Source organism: Perca fluviatilis, chromosome 10 (assembly GCF_010015445.1).
Source record: "Perca fluviatilis chromosome 10, GENO_Pfluv_1.0, whole genome shotgun sequence".
Classification (NCBI taxonomy): domain Eukaryota; kingdom Metazoa; phylum Chordata; class Actinopteri; order Perciformes; family Percidae; genus Perca; species Perca fluviatilis.
The window spans coordinates 27,720,403-27,737,048 of record NC_053121.1 but is presented as its reverse complement, the minus strand read 5'-3'; the positions used below and the strand labels follow the sequence as shown (position 1 = coordinate 27,737,048).

At 39.6% G+C, this 16,646-nt stretch overlaps 1 protein-coding gene and 1 long non-coding RNA gene across 5 annotated transcripts in view; one reads left to right on the top strand and one right to left on the bottom strand.

Moving 5' to 3' along the window:
• The window catches only part of LOC120566668, a 31,581-nt gene extending 18,169 nt beyond the window's left edge, over positions 1–13,412 (bottom strand). The window contains exon 1 of the long non-coding RNA XR_005640444.1: positions 13,318–13,412. This is a non-coding gene — a long non-coding RNA (uncharacterized LOC120566668). The remainder of the gene's footprint in view (positions 1–13,317) is intronic.
• The window catches only part of rab28 (RAB28, member RAS oncogene family), a 30,308-nt gene continuing 15,191 nt past the window's right edge, over positions 1,530–16,646 (top strand). For 3 of the 4 annotated variants that reach the window (XM_039813236.1, XM_039813237.1, XM_039813235.1), the window contains exons 1-4: positions 1,746–1,970; positions 7,387–7,483; positions 10,452–10,540; positions 13,395–13,524. In XM_039813236.1, the coding sequence (XP_039669170.1) occupies positions 1,896–1,970; positions 7,387–7,483; positions 10,452–10,540; positions 13,395–13,524 (391 nt within the window). In that variant the 5' untranslated portion in view covers positions 1,746–1,895. The other variant, XM_039813234.1, reaches the window with a different exon arrangement.

Below are 16,646 nucleotides of genomic sequence, written 5' to 3'. Positions count from 1 at the left end.
AATCCTTTTTGTGTCCTACTCCTCTTCTTTGACAGATTCATGTTTAGAGTTCAACGCCCTTGACACAATGGTTTATTTTTAATTCCTACTTTACTGAATAGTTATGGTGTCTATTTTTAAAGGGTACATTTTGGTGCAAAGTGGGCTATGTTTAATCGTCTGGACTCCAAACTGAAAAATAGCCTACCTAAATACATGCACCATGTTAAAAAAAAATTAAGAATAAAAATCTGTTTGGCATAAGGTCATGCAGAAACGTATTCAACCTTGAATCAAGATTCTTTAACTACATTTTGTTTATGTTTATAATTAATGAGCCTTAAACTAATTGGAAATAATTTACAAATACAGAACTGTCACAAAATAATTGTTTAACAAAATTCTGTTTTGGCAGTTAAATTTGCCAATAATAGTCATACTTCATTTGGTAAATACATCAGTGTAACATCTATCCATCTTACATTACGCAGTACACAGCTGGTAAGATATTTTTCTAAACTGTGGTGAACTAGAGGACTGCTCAGTTCTGAATTTAGCAGTGGGAAAATGAAATATATCTGTCTATGTATGATTAGGACGCCTCATGAATAATGTTAACCTTTGAAAAGTTGAGTAACACTGCAGTCTATAATGATTTAAGTAAAAAAAACATCATTGTTGGCCCTCATCAGACTTTAGATCTGTTTTCATTCAGGTGAACTTAAATCATAATCATCATAATCAGAAGACTTTTGATTTAGTTTGACATGACCTATAGTGCACGTGTGTGTGTGTGTGTGTGTGTGTGTGTGTGTGAGAGAGAAAGATTCATTAGGCATAATAATGCTATTTTAAATACAACATAGGCTGACGCTATATAGTGGAAGTATTCAGATCATTTTTTCAAGTAAAAGTATCAATACCATTATAAACATATATAGCACTATAAAAATACATTACATTATTATACTTATTTAAAATAAGATAAACCTTTATTGATCCCCAGCGGGGAAATTTGGTCTTTGCAGCAGTACAAAGACATAAATAAATAAGCCTACATAAACTAATATAAGAACAGAATAAAAATAGAGACTACACAAAAGCATTTGTAGACAAACTGATATATGCCTAGTAAAGTGACAGTGGTGTGATTAAAAGCAGCATATATATTCAATTGATAGCCTACATATAGGCTAGCCTATATTATTAGATCTTAATGCATGGACGTCTAAGCATTAAATGTTGTGTGGTCGAGGTGGAGCTTTTAATTGCTTGATATACTGTTTGTCAGTTTATTGTATAGCAATGCATCATATTTAATAAGCTGCTGATCATATGTGTTGTGTGTAAACTCAGAATATTCAAAGTATCTACAGCTGTGGAAATATAAAGTAGAAGAACATGTAAATTATCAAGTAAAGTACCTCAAAGATGTACTTAAAAGTATTTTAAACCAATCTAGGCAGATTGTTGTTGTGCTTCTAATGTTTTTATACTCACACTTTGACCTTTGTTACCACGGCAACGGCAACGCGTCACACACAGGACGCAACCACGCCGCCAGTAATTGGGTTTCCGGTTTTGATCTTTTCCTATGGAGGCAAAGGGCTTCGTAGAGATACTGAAAATATTTACAAACTGAATGTGGATTCCGGCTTGTTTTTCCGATAGCTTTTTCCTCCCGTTTTAACCGAAAACCAGTGTATGTCGAGGTAGCAGTGTGTGTGAGTGGATCATTCCGAGCAGAGCAGCAGTGTTATGTTAGTACAGTCAAAATGGCGTCTGTTTGCCCACTCAACACTCGTTTAATCCATCTGTGATTAACCTGATAACTAGCTAATTTCACACAACCTGTGACTATTTTTCTAGTGTTTTCCGTTTTCCACGCTGGTACAGTCGGAGCACATTTCAGCGTCATGTCTGACTCGGAGGAGGACAGCCAGGACAGGCAGCTTAAAATTGTAGTGATTGGAGACGGTGCGTGTGGAAAGGTGAGACCATCACAGACACAACTTACACATACACAGCGTTACTGTATATATAATGTAAATATACTTTAAATTCTAAATGCAACACAGACAGTATGTTATTGTCTGTTGCACGACGGGTTACTGTCCTGCTGTTTACGTTGCTCATCCTGACGCTGCACTTCCCAGTCACCATGGCGACCGACGCTAATGTAGCTAAGTTAGCTATTAGCTAATGTTAGCTAGTCATTTCCAGATCTATCCACAGCCTGTGTCAGCCCTGGAGTAGCTATAGCCAGAGTCGGTAGAGGGCTTTGGTATAGCTATTAGCTAACGACATCCATTGCTAACAATCACAGCAACGACAACAGCACTTGAGTTCTTTCTCACCCTCTACGCCACAGTGAAAGTTTTAGCTTGTCTTATGGTGTGACGTTTAAAGGAAAAATCCACACTAAAATATAACTCATGTAGCTACGTTGTAAAATATCAACTCAAATGCTCTTTGAGTCAGTCACTAATTCCGAGCCAGTGTGGCTCAGTATCCAGCTTTGGGAGACAATTAACCAATGCTTGTTAATACTGACTCTATTGTCAAAAAGCACTGGCCATAGTACAATATAACATAATTTCCCCTTTTTAGTAGCTACTCCAAGTTTATCACGATCAATAATTCAACATACAGTACATGATTTGGGATACAAGTCTAACACATTTAACTATTTCATTTTTTATTTTAACTGAATATCTGCCTCAGCAATGTACTCCTGTTTAAAAAGTGACTGATAAGCATGGGAAACCTTATGTAGTAGAATAATATAGCAGTCGTTAATAGCATTAGGGACAGGCAGGGCGAGGTTTACAAAATCGTTTACTACCATATTGTAAAAAAAAAAGATGAGTAATTATACAGCCTTTTGTCAAAATAATCAGTTACTGATGATTACAGTCATTGAAAGTAGGGATGCACCGATCCGACTTCTGCAGTCCCGATTCCGATACCTGGATTTTTGTTTTCCAGATAACCTGGATTTTGCTTATTTTGGTTTGGTTATTGGATAGTGAGTACCGATCTGATGCCAGTGTTAAATTAATAAGCTGTATGCCTCACTGTGTGGAAGTGACTGGGATCATTCTTTTAAATGCAAGGCAACATCAGGCTTGACTTAAACATTGCTTTCCTAATAATAATAATAATAACTTTGTAAAACAAAATGTAACAATCCAGCTATATGAAGTTGCAGCTAACTTCCGTATAGTCAGTATAGTTTGTTATGAGAGACATAAAAAGGGTAGAGACGCTAAAAGGGGGCAGCAAAACTTGTATAATATTTTTTATTGTACAACTTTACCTTAACTCTAGTTAAGTAGTCATTTCTTTATAAGATTAAGGGATACAAAATTAGAATGAACATATATTTGGCAACCAGTGTTACTTCTAACGGCATCATACAAAAACTCAGTTAATCCCAAAAACTCTAATAAGTTTTTCTGAGGTTGCCCATCACTGATCTCGGGTTGAGGAAAAGGGTATTCATTCCAGTTAGAGCTTGAGATTTCTAAAATAACATTGTAGATTGAAAATAGCGTCTTAAGTAACTCAGTGTTAATCACACATTGTAACTACTGCATGGTAAAGAAAAAAAGGTTAGGAATAGTAGACATTCAAATCATGTAGCGCAATAACTGCTCTTAGTCAAAATGAAAATGTACACCATTTTTTCCTAAAGTACTACTTTAGAAAAAAAATTTCTTACTCCTGTTTTACAAAGGATGGACAACCAGGTGTAGTTTTTATAGTGCTTCAAAGATAGCATTATAGATTTAAATCTGGCACAAATCCGTTGTTCTAAACCTATTAAGTCTACCCAGCCTTTAATCCACGTTGCATGTGCAATTGAACTAGTTGTAGGCTATGTGCCGGTGGTTCTGTGTTTAAAGTAACTTAGAACATAGGCTTACAGTGTAAAAAAGTCACAGTTGTTATGCTTTTATCTGCCATTGTCATAAAACTAACTTATCAAAAGGGGCCCCAACTAAATTCAACAATGTGTAGCCTGCTTTTAGAATTTAGGAGACTTAAAATTCAACAGTCAATAGGTAGGCTTGAAGGAAAACGTATAACAAATTTCCCTTATAGAGTAGTTTGCTAAAAATAAAATGCTTATATTAATTGTGTTGAATAGGAAGTATAGCTGGATGATGCATTTTCACAGTCTCTACATTTGTCGTACACTTTGGGGCTGCAGCTACTGCTCAGTGAACTCGGGGTAAAACACTGCACTGTACAGTATTATGCAGAGTATGACAGTTTCTTAGCCTGGCTCTTGCAGCTGGTGGTTGTTTTGCATCAGTATACCTCTCTTCTCCTGGCCAAGGACCCCAATATGCGTTTGGCTCCAGAGTGGGGCCCCATTTAAGAAAATTATGTCTGGATAGCCCATATGAGAAATGTTGCTGTTTTTTCATTTGATAGAATAAAATAACAAAGCGTCATGTGTAAAGACTCTTTTTTTTAATTTTTTTTTTATGAATGTCTAAACTGTGAACAAATATTTTTGTCAGTGCATTTGTCTCTCTCTTTGCTAAATCTACGCATGCTTTAGGACTACTGTTCCCTTTCAGAACTACTGGACTGAATCATTCAGTAAGTTGATACGGTATAAAGATGTAGATTAAAAAGGCCGAACTTACATCCACAACAGTGTAATGTTTTCCTAGTCACACCAAACAATCAGTTGCAGCAAAGCAAGGAGGTTGTCATGACAATTCAGCTATGGTTCTTCTTCACTGCATCTTGAATCCTCGAATGAATGAGTGTGAATGTGAGCCAGGGACGTCAAGTGCTTTTCAGCTACACATCCCCTTTCGTAACTAATCTCTCCTTCCTCTGGGAGAAAGAAAATGAATGTAGCAGTAATGGTGAGACCCAATGAGAAAAAATGAATGTTCTCATTCTGGAGAGTCGACATTTTCTTTTGGGGGAGGGGGTGCAGAGAACACACACAACTCAGTTCCCAGTAGATACGCTACATTAATAACCCTCCTCACACTGCTGCCAGGTGTCAGCTCGTCACTGTCTGAATGACTTACCTGCTTGTCTGTTTTGGGCAGAAAACAGGAGCCCTGCCCCCCATTTTGAGTAGGCACCACTGACTGACATCTTGAATGCCGTTTCCCCCTTATTAATGTCAATTTGCTGAGCAAATTGCAATCGGATCAGTTTTTCTTGGACAGCAGTCTCGGTGGTATTTTTGCTTGTGGTTGGTTGTCCGTTCAGAAATATAGGGAGATGTGGGAAGACTTGTCCACCTGAGCAACATGTTTTAAAAATATGGAGTCTCACATTGAGCCAGGCTCGTAAGGTGCTGGGCCTAATTTACACAGGTCTATTTTTCAACCTGAGTTAGAAGCCACTGAGTTTTTCTGAATATTTGCTCTCTTAAAAAGCGCTTTTGATGCAGGTCCTGTATCAATGGATGCTGCTTCCCAGCAATGCTATTTCCAGTCAAACTCTTCATCAGAATACCAACATTTATATCTGTCTTAAGTGTTTAAGGAGAATAAAGAGCCAGTTATGATGCGATAATGCAAAAATGCACTGCATCTCTCATCTGAGTTGCATCACATAGACATAGTCAGCTTGACATTTTTTTTTTCCTCTCTCTCAGTTTCTTGTTTCAGTAGAACTTCCCCCATTTCCCGGCACTGGTATCATTGGTGACCCTGTGCTGTTCTCTGTTGGAGTGTCAGGATTACGCCAGTTTTTACATTCGCTGGTTAGTTCCAATTGTACGTTGGAAAAAAAGGACTATGTTGAGGGAAGAGAGCCAAGCTACTGGAATGCCAAGACAAATGGCCGACTAGGCCAACGCGAGCATGTGGAATACATTTTTGCTGTCCAAGCTTGTTATTCCTGTGTTGTCAGTGATTGTTTGGGCTACTTAAATGGCCGATTTTCTCCTTGTTGCGTCAGTCACCTCTAGTAATTTTTCAGTCACTCTTGAGCCTTTGACATGCTCTGCAGGCTGATATTAAAAAGGGCTGTGGGTTAGTGAACTTTTAAAAGAATAAGTTGGCTAAAACTTTATTCTGCAGAAAATGTTAATCAAGAAAGCCACTAGTAAAGGCCATGATCACACATTCAATAGGTTTAATTATAGGAATACGTTTAAAAATCCAAGTTGGGATAAACATAAAGGTTTGATATCAAAGGTGGAAGCCACAATGACAAATCAATAGCTGAAGAAACCCAAATAAACTCTTGTTTACTTGAAGAAGATTTGGGTCATCCATGATAAGGGTTTTCCGACTAATTAGACTGCATCTTTCCTGGAGTAATTTGAAACAAGTCCAGTCTTATTTGAAACATTATTTGGCTGAACCTAAACTTTCTTAACGTGAATGGAGGTAGATAAGGACATAGGCTCAAGTGAAAGCTTAGTGGATTGAAAGAAAGAATTTTGTTTTAAATCCTGTAACCCTCAGTGAGTGGCAAGTACCACATTAAAATGCATTTGCTGCCACATGAACACTCAGGGAATCCCATTGCTTTACTTCTCTGTTGTGTTTATGTAAGCACACTGCTCTAAAGATAGCTAATAGACATTCAGCACTTCATTTTTTTCCCTATCCTCATCCATCAAAATGAATTAAACTTGGCATGTCAAGCCTGCGCTATGAATTCCCATGGATTTCAGGCAAGCCCCTAACATACTATTTTTTTCCCCTCCTCAAACACAACAGTGACAGTGATGGAGGTTTTATAATTTGTGGCAATTATTAGGTCTGCAGTCTGTAGACATGACATCCTCCGACACCTGTTTTTGTAATTCACGTTGATTTTCACTGTCACAGCCGTGGCCGAGTAGTGAGACGGCAGGGAGGAGGCAGACAATTACATCAGCGTACCTTTCAGTCAATCACAACATTTTTTTAAGGTGCTTTAAATGGATTTATAATGAATTAAATTGATGTCCTACAGGTCATATGTCGTTGCATCGCCAAAGAATCGTGGCTGCACGTTATTGTGGAAAAGAATCACATAGAAGTGTTGTGATATGATAAATTAAACTATTGTATTTTTAGAAAAATTAAATGAAAATTGTAAAAAGCTTACTTTGACATTTGGTTAGTGTTTATGAAATACAAATTGTTCTATTCCTGCTCACCACCGAAATATCACTTTTTCAGGAAGTTCTTTAATATACTGTATATTTTCTCTGGAAGGAGTTTTGCAGCATCTTGCATTTTGCCCTGGGCCATGCTGTGATTTCGCTTGCATATATGTGTGAATATTGTTTATCAGGCAAATACTATGCACTGAATCAAGGTTTCTCCTTCATTCTGAAAGCATTTTCTTTTAAAAACACTGCTTTAAATTACATACTGTATTTTTCGCCCTGTTCACCATGTCTCTCGCTTTGTCTCCCTGTTTCAGACATCACTCGCCACCAGGTTTGCACAGGAGGCCTTTGGGAAGCAGTACAAACAAACCATTGGCCTGGATTTCTTTCTGAAGAGAATAAGCCTTCCAGGTGAGACACCTTCATAATCTTTTGGGAGTGCTCGTTTGTTTAGAGACTCAGCAAGGACACGCGTGTTGCGCAAGCATGTAATGGCAGACTTGGTAATTCAATAAAAATATGAGGATATGCATTTGGCAAGATTGTACTTAAGACAGACTGACTTTACTGTAAGTGGTGGTTTTTAATACTGTAATATCGACCTTAAGGTTTGGATATTTGTGTGTATTTTTACATTATCAGTGTTCAAAAGATCCAGAATCTGAATAAAAAGTCTAACAGACCTGTTGAGGCCTGTTCCATCAACACTTTCTGTCATATTTTTATTTCTCATATTTTCTGCCACTGCTCATGTTTTCTTGTCCAACCATTTCCAGGCAGAGTTTGTTCTTCAGGTTAACTCAGGAGCTGAATGTGTCTTTTCTGGTAGCTCCTCATTGTAGAGCGTCTGCCACTTCTCAGGCTTATTCACTCTGAAAGCTCTTCTCTCCAGAGCAAACAGCACACTTTTTTTTTGACTCCACAAGGCCAATGGACAGCTTATGTCCAAACGGGCGAGCCTTGCTCATAATTCTGTGGGCACCGTACAGAGTAAATACATTAACATTTTATATCCATATCACTGATCCCCAAGTTCAACCGATCTTTGTCCTGCACCACATAAAACATTCATGTTCTTATTTGTTTATGTTGAACCCGCAGAAATAAAGCCACACTCTGTATTCCCCTTAGATCTGTAAAATAAATGTTTATTGACTAATGCTATATTTAGACGAAAGCACTCCATTTTTACTTCCTACCATGTGAAATGGGGATTTTCAGCATTTTAAATGGCATTTCTAAAACTCTGCCAAGGTCTAAGCTCCAGAAATCTGCAAAGTGCCTCCATTCTTTCATTACTAATAAAACAACATTAAGCATGGGCAAATTAAGTGCTAAAAGTAAAAGTTATGCTGATTTGTGAGTTGGCTGAAAGCTTCTATTTTGATTTTGTGTCAGTTTCAGCTTATGAGACTTAGGAGAACTAAACCCCCAAAAATGATGTGGTGGAGTCAGAATGAAAAAGCCAACCATAAGCACAGACTGGGCTCAAAACGTCTTAATGCGAACTTGAACAAATGCTGTTAATCGTTTGACTTCTCTTTCCAGTAAGTTTCTTTCCCTGAACTATTCACTGAACTCTCCAGTGTTAAACTGTAACCTTTGTTTAAATATATTGGACATACGTCTGTGTCACTGGGGCAGCAACAACACTGCGTTCAACAGCAGAGTTGTTAAATGGCCCATTTTCTGGGGAATTGGGTGTTGATGAGCTGATGAAGAGGAGGGTGGCTCTGCGAGCTGGGTGGTCCCAAACTTCGTTAGGACCCCCACACTGCCTTGTATTGGAGAGGTTGTGTCGTTCTCCGGGTCTCTATGGGGCTGTAAGGGTCTTTTGCAGCAGGGGGGAGAGTAGCCTATAGCCAGCGTTGGCCCCACTCACCATGAAGGCCCAGCTTGTCAAACTTAATGTACATTTTCCAACGCATGGAGAGGTGAGGCGAGGCCGACTGGCACACAACAGCCTCCTCTGTGTGTGCTTTTTATAACAATACCTCTTCCAGATGTCTCTGCCAAACCAGTGCAGTGAAGGGGATTGACTAGAAGTGAAGTTTACTTGATAAATTCTCTAACTTTCTGACGCTGCTTTGTCTGCTTCCACTTCACGTCATACTAAGAGGACAATTATCTTATCAACATGCCCTTTTTCTTGACCTTGTTATCAGTTTTTAAGGTTAATCTATTTGGGGTCACAATCACAGTTTCTACTTCTTGCAAAGTATAAGCAGAAAATGTTAGCTCTGTTGAATCAGTGTGAATCTCTGAAACATAAATAAAGCTAGTGTCTAAGCATGGTGGATGGGTGGGGATGGCTCTTTATAACACCAAGGAACTGTTATTCATTGCACTCCTCAATGTAGCCTTACATTGACACTGTATAGTCTAGATGTAGTGACTGTAAACCTCAGCGTTTCCTTCCCTTGCTTTAAAAAGGGGACTTATGAAGGGGTTGAGTCGTCCAGCCGTGTCCACAGTGTATGCTCTGCTCCCCATCGCCGCTCCAGCCCAGCGCCGGGCCCTCATCACACCAACATAAACTCCTCGCTGTCTGGTCCTCCCTCCTCCTCCTTCTTTTTTTTTTTTTTTTTTTTTACTTTTTTTTTTTTTTTTCAACCACCCCTTTCATTTTCCAGAGGAAGAAAATATTTATTTGGATTTGGTTTTTGTGCCCGTCTTTCTCTCTCTCCCTCTCATTCACTCCTTTCCTTCTCTTTCCACATGCATAGGGACAAGAGTCTTCTTTTCCTCTCATTTTGTGTTTAATTATTGCTATTTTCCTTAACAGCACATAATTCTCCTCACTTTCCTAACTTGGCAGGATATGGCACAATGCAAACAGCTCTTCCCAGGCTAATAAGAAGTCATATTTTTTTCTGCCAGGGTATAGAGAATGTTTAAATTAGAGGGTAAGCGTACCTATTCATCCCCCTCGATCTCTGGGATGGATATTCTTGGATGTGAGGTGTGGGTGACCTGCCAGGCAAAAGCGCTTAGCTTGAAAGATTAATCGCTGATTTATTGTTTCCATTATGTATATCAAGAACGTGGACTTTTATTATAGAAATCGCTCACACAAAATACAGGCTCCAGTTACAGCTGGCTCGTTATTTCCTCAGGATTATGAGCTTTGTTAAAACAAACAAGTTAATGATTCAAAAGGACAAAAACATCCAGAATGGAAACCCACAAATTGCAGCATAATCACTTTTCTTTTTGAATGTTAAATAATCGAATAGCAGACAGAAGTTTTAAGAAAGAAAGTGGGGCTTTTGACACATCGATGCACTCTTTATAGAGCTGATTTCAAAATATTTCTGTCATTTAAATGTCAGGTTTTTTTTTATGTTGGAGGTGTTTCTGTCTCTTTTCTCCTCTGTAGGCAACTTGAACGTGACCCTGCAGGTGTGGGACATTGGAGGCCAAACGTTAGGAGGGAAAATGCTGGATAAATATGTATACGGAGCTCATGTAAGGTGACACACACACGCACACAAATTAACACAAAATCCTCTGTTGCTCCTTTTTTTCTGCCTAAAATATTAGCGCTGTCAAATGATTCAAATATTTAATCGCATTAATGTCATAGTTAACTTGCAATTAATCGCAATTAATCTCATATTTTTATCTATTCTAAAATTCATTGATTTCTTTTTGTCCCATTATTTTTCTCATTTGAATGCTCTTATCAACATGGAAAAGTGGATCGACGTGCTTTGTGCTTTTGTCGCCTGGCTTTGACGAGGGGAGAATTTGCATCAGCTGTGTTCTTGGCCATCATGTGGTATTTCAGACTGGATGTGCTGCGATGATAGGCAAAACACACAGATCACTTTGGTCTTGTCAATTTGGAAACTTTTTAAAAGTAAACTTTCCATTCAGAATCTTATTGGCATCTATTTCGGCGTCTCGCACTCGCCATCCACTCACAACGTAACGTTAGCCTACTACTCTTTGGCCGGCTCGCAAGCCCAAACAAGTGTGTGCGGCGTGCCTGTTGTTTTGTTTCCGGTCTAGCTAGATCCGGTGTGGTGTTGTAGTTTTTCTAACGTTACTAGTTGTTGCAACAGCATGTGAAAAAAACGACAAAGTTTGCTAGGCCAAAAAGAACGTTAATATTATATTAACTTAATTAATATTATAAAAAATGTATGCCCTTAACATGGGTTTAGGTTAACGCCGTTAATAACGCGTTTAACTGACCGCACTATAACATATGCATCTCTGGTTTGTGCTGCAGCTTGCTCTTGTTTTCTGAACTTTAGTCTTTTATTTCTCCAACATGAAGCAAACTGACTCCAGTAGCCTCAGGAAGGATAAGAAATGTACATGCAAAGCTAGAAACCAACTACTTTCGAATGCTTATGACAAAGTAATATGAAGCACAGGAAGAATTAGTGTCCAATCCTAATTCCCTTGTGAATTTCCCCATTGTGGGATTAATAAAAGATTATGAATCTTTTGAAACTGATAGTCCGCAATCGGTGACTTCTATTCAGGCTTATTATTACAGTCTCTCCAGCTTCATTAAGAGCCTGCCACTCCCTCTGTCTGCAGCCAAATCATAATAAACTGTCATTTGGATTCAGAATGAGGGTAGTAGGTCAATAGAGTTTTAAAAATCAGTGCATCTCTTTTTACAGAGTTGTTACAGTTTGATGTTTTGTAGCAGACTGAACAAATGTTGATAATACTGCACACTGTAGGGCAATACTAAAATACATTTCTAAACATGTATGCTTTTATTGCTCCCAAATTGTAAATACATCCTAGTTTAATTGAACGTTGAAGTTGAAATTATTAAACGTCATGGTCAGTATTTGATAGCACTAGCTCATACACAAAGAATTGTAGGTCAAAAATAGGCTGCTAATTGATCCATTTACTCTCATTTAATGCTTGTCCTATGGAAAACTGAACAATGTGTTGATTACAATGACAGCCGAGATCTTTGTGATCACTGTAATTTGTGTCAGTGCGTACTAGTTTGTACATGTGTCAGCAACATCAGCGTCCACAGGTAGCCGTGTTGCTATAGACAAGTGCCATCTGTCACCTCCAGGATGTCTCTTGTTTGAAGAGGCCTACTTAAAGACTGTGGTTTGTCTAATCTGAGAACCGTACTGCAGCACAAGATCTAACATTTGGGCACAGGCAGCAGGAAACTTGTCACCATATACTATATGCAAGCGCACTTCTGTCATGTTTGTCTATAGAAGCTAGACAAACATTAGTTGAAGGCTTTTTTTTTTCCTATTCCGTGAATCTACTTGGCTTTGACATAGTGAAAGTGACATGTTATTTTGCTCTAAATTGTGCCCTTATAGTGTGTACTGTATATTAACCATGTCTGCAGCACTTCCTTTACTGTCTCACTCCTTCACAAGCAAAATGTCGTACATCACTGTCACATTACGACACTTTGCTTAGGGAGTTTCTAGTCGGCACTGGGTGGAACTTCCACACCTATTGTTCAGCACTGTGCGTCCTGTAATCAATCATGGCTGTTTCGGAGAGACTCACAGTAATTGTCAGAGGCCTGAGCTGTCGTCACCAACGTTGTGTGTTGTGACAGTGCATGTCTGCCGAGCAAAATGCAACAGACACCCCTTCAGTCGTGTTGCATCATGCAGTAAAAGTAGAGACATTTACCTTGGCTCATGTTTAATTTCCAGCCCTTTAGAAATAGCTAAAGTTTAAGCAGTGATAGCAGATAGTTAAACTATCTGATTATTTGTCTTGATTTATGTCAACAACTCTTGTATCTGTGTTTACTCTTTGATTAATTTATGTGTCCATGCAAACACCCCCTTCTGGCCTCAGTGTTTGCTCAAACATGGCTCTGGTGTTGTTGCATGCATGTTTCTGCAGTGCCTACAGTGTTGAGGATTGCATAGGGAGGAGGAGAATGTCTCGAGGCAGACAGCCTTCATACATAAGATCAGATAGTAGATAACCAAACCTCACCTCTATTCCGCACCAAATTCTGGACTGTGCTTACAAAACTGGGAACTGTAAATGGACAAACTGCAATTTTCATTTTAATAGTGATCCACGTGAATTTACACAGTCTCACTTAGATAGTAATTGCACTGAACCCTAAATTATGTGTCGGTAAGTGTGTCCCCCTTCTATGCGAGTCTGTCCCCTACTCTAAGAAGAGGAGCAGTGCCACCTACTGTTTCCTTTCTCCCTCAATATTGCTCACGTTAATATGAATGAATATAAGAATTAAGCTGTGTACTCACATCCAGGGAATGTGAAGGTGAGCAGCTCAAATCAACGTCTGAGGACTGTGTTGTTCCTTTTTGTTTTTCCAATGCAGGGGGTTCTTCTGGTTTACGATATCACCAACTACCAGAGCTTTGAGAATCTGGAGGATTGGTTCAGCATGTTGAAGAAGGCCAACGAGGAATCTGATATCCAGCCGGTTGTCTCCCTGATTGGGAACAAAAGTGAGAATTACACATACATAAACACACAAACACATATTCCTTGTTTTTCAGCAGGAAAGGGGCATTACAGTACTTTGAAAAACTTAGTTGTGCAGTCTATCAAGTTTGGAAATTGCTTTACTTTCATTTCTACTAGGTACGGTAGATGCAAATGACATTAGGTTATCACATATTTATTGGACTGAGTTTCTCTGTATTCATTTCCCCCTGACACATTCTTCATTTTGCTTGTCTGTGTTTGTGTGTGGAGGAGTGAGTGTTTGATGGTAGCAGATGTGTTTGTTCGAGCACCAGATAACTGATCGGTGTGATAAGCCAGTTGATAAGAGTGAAGTTTTGGAGCGATGGGAATGCTGATGTTTGTGAACTCTGGGGAGTGAATGACCATGATTTAAGATCCCCCGGGCCAACGGACCTAGGGCACCGCTTATCTGTGCCCCCCCTCCTTCCAAGTCAGTACCCATCTAGCCCCCCCCCCAGCCCGAGCCTGTGCTCCTGTCCTGAGTCGTTGGTTAAGGAGAGGAACTCAACGTTAACCAGACGGGTCTCCTGCTATCAGCCTGTACCCATCCACCTCAAAATAAAGAGTAATAATGATGACTCTTTTTAAACATCCCCTTGACAGATGTGGAGTCATGGCTGCCGCCATGTTATTGTAAAGTGAGGCGTCAGTGTGTGTGTGTGTGTGTGTGTGTGTGTGTGTGTGTGTGTGTGTGTGTGTGTGTGTGTGTGTGTGTGTGTGTGTGTGTGTGTGTGTGTGTGTGTGTGTGTAATGGTGACTGTCCACCTTCCCGGGCGATGATGAACGGTCAACAGAGTGGTGCCTGCACACAGGAAGCTCTCGCTAATGTTACTCAATGGGGACCATAGGTCACGGTTTAATTCGCCTGTCTAGAGCAGATTCTCTTGTCTTTGCATCCGTTGCATCTCCTAATGCCCCGGCTTTAACAGTGGGCGCCTCTGTATTTAGACTACGTTTGGGGTGTATGGGTGAGTGTGTGTACTGTAATATTTAAGTAGTGTTCATCCCGCTGTCAGGCTCCTCACCCCCACACTCACACAGTCATTCTCTCCCTAATAGCTCTATTGCTGAGAATGGCCCATGTGTGTTTTTTCTGTTCCTGCAGGCTGCAAAAAAGAAAAACAAAATCCCACACAGATTGCCCCTCTAGGAGCAATCAATTACCTTGCGAGACTTCATGAATCCCTGAACCCTCCCATGGACTCCTTTTTTTCAGGGAGCTTGAAGAGAGTTAGTCTAGCTATCTAGCTGGAAATGTCCACACCTACTTTTTTGTTTAAGTTTTTCGTCTCCCCACCCTATCTGAGTTTTTCTTTTTAGCTGAAGAGCTTCTAACCTTTTTAAGTAATTTTGTAGTATTTTTTTTCTCCAAAATGAATACTTGGCACACAATAACAATAAGCTGAACATATGATTACACAACATTCTTTCGCGAGCAGAGTTTGTATTTCTTTTAAATGGTTCCCATGATGTTGGACTGAGTGAGGCAACATGTTTGTTACAACCGAAATAGAAGTACAGACATAACAAGGAGCTTATAAAAACACTACAGATTTATGCCTCTGTGAGGGCTTGTCTTTGGGGAGATTTTTAGTGTTTCCACTTAGATAAACTTAAGGTGAACACTGGCTGTAGATGTCATGTGCGTAGTAGTTATTACCTTATTTGCTGGTTAGAGCAGAAAGAGTTATACATATGCAGCTGAAAGTTTTTTTTTCCATGTACTAAAATACCTGTTACAGTATTATAAAAATGATGTGTTCTTTTTAACATAAGTCAACATGGAGGCTACAATCAAATGTGACTCTGTTTGGCTTATTAACAGTACATATACCATATACATTGAGTTTAAATTTCCTGAATTACCCTGTGCCTACCTTCTAGTTTAGTTTGAACACTGTCTTCTTTACTCAGTGTACGGAAATTGAGCCTATGGACCAGGCTGGTTCATTAATGATGCTGTCCCCTCCTCTCCTTACCCTGGCCTGACTGCCCTCCTGTGCCATGTCACTGCTGTTGAACAACCTTTCCTTTCTTTGGCTTAGCATGGCCGGCTGGGGTTAAGTGTGCTTGTTAAGCGGCAGTATGCTGCACCCCCATGCCCTCTTCATGCTGCCCAGAGCCTTGTGTTAAATAATGGCACCACTTGTAACAATTCAGAGAGGAAGCCCATGAAATGTTTTATTGAGGGCACACATACACGCACACAATTATTTATGCAAGTGCATGCCCACGCACACACACACACACACAGAGAAACATGCACTTAGGTAAAGCGACACACTTGTGGAGTTTCTGGGAACACATGGGTAATGGAAGAATGCTAAGCTCTTGGTCTGTCTAAACATACTATAACTGTTTATTACAGCGCAGTCCAGTGTAACAACGTATGGTACACAGGAACCTCTCAAGAGAAATGTTGGCTTGTTGCGCAGTCATCTACTCCACCACTCAAGTGTTTCATTTTTTAGTAGACTAATAAGTGGTGTGTATTTTGAAAGGGTTCTTAACGATAAATTCTATTGCTCTTTGCTTAACAACAGCTGCATATGGCCTGTGCCAGTTTGCCTTTTAGATCTGAGATTGTCTGAAGTCACTGATATAAAAAATATGGCACACTGTTAGCAGTCCTAATCCATTGTTTTGTTACACACATATTAACAATAAATGTCACCATCAGCATTTTAAAATGGCTTATGTTACTGTTCGAAATTAGTGTGCATATTTCTTTTTAGACATTGAGCCTGTGTCGTTTATCAAACCAATTTGTTTTTATTAAGTGGGGATCGCAGGACCCCTTTTCGCTCCCCACCCATCCCATTGCTAGCACGCTCTCCCTCAGGAACTCCAGAGCATCCATCATGGGCTTGTACAGCCCTTATTTGGGTGACTTAAATGGGTTCAGTTCTCTTAACCCCTCCTCATCACTCATGGCTTTTTGCTCAGAGGTTCTAACACTGTTCACTGCCGATCCACTCAGGCCTGCCATGGGAAACGTTTCCTTCTGCAGGGAGATAAGGTCCCCGCATGAAGAGAATTTGTACACTCAATTATGTCTTACCTGCTTTTCTCTTCTGCCGTTTCCCCCTTCCCTTCTCTA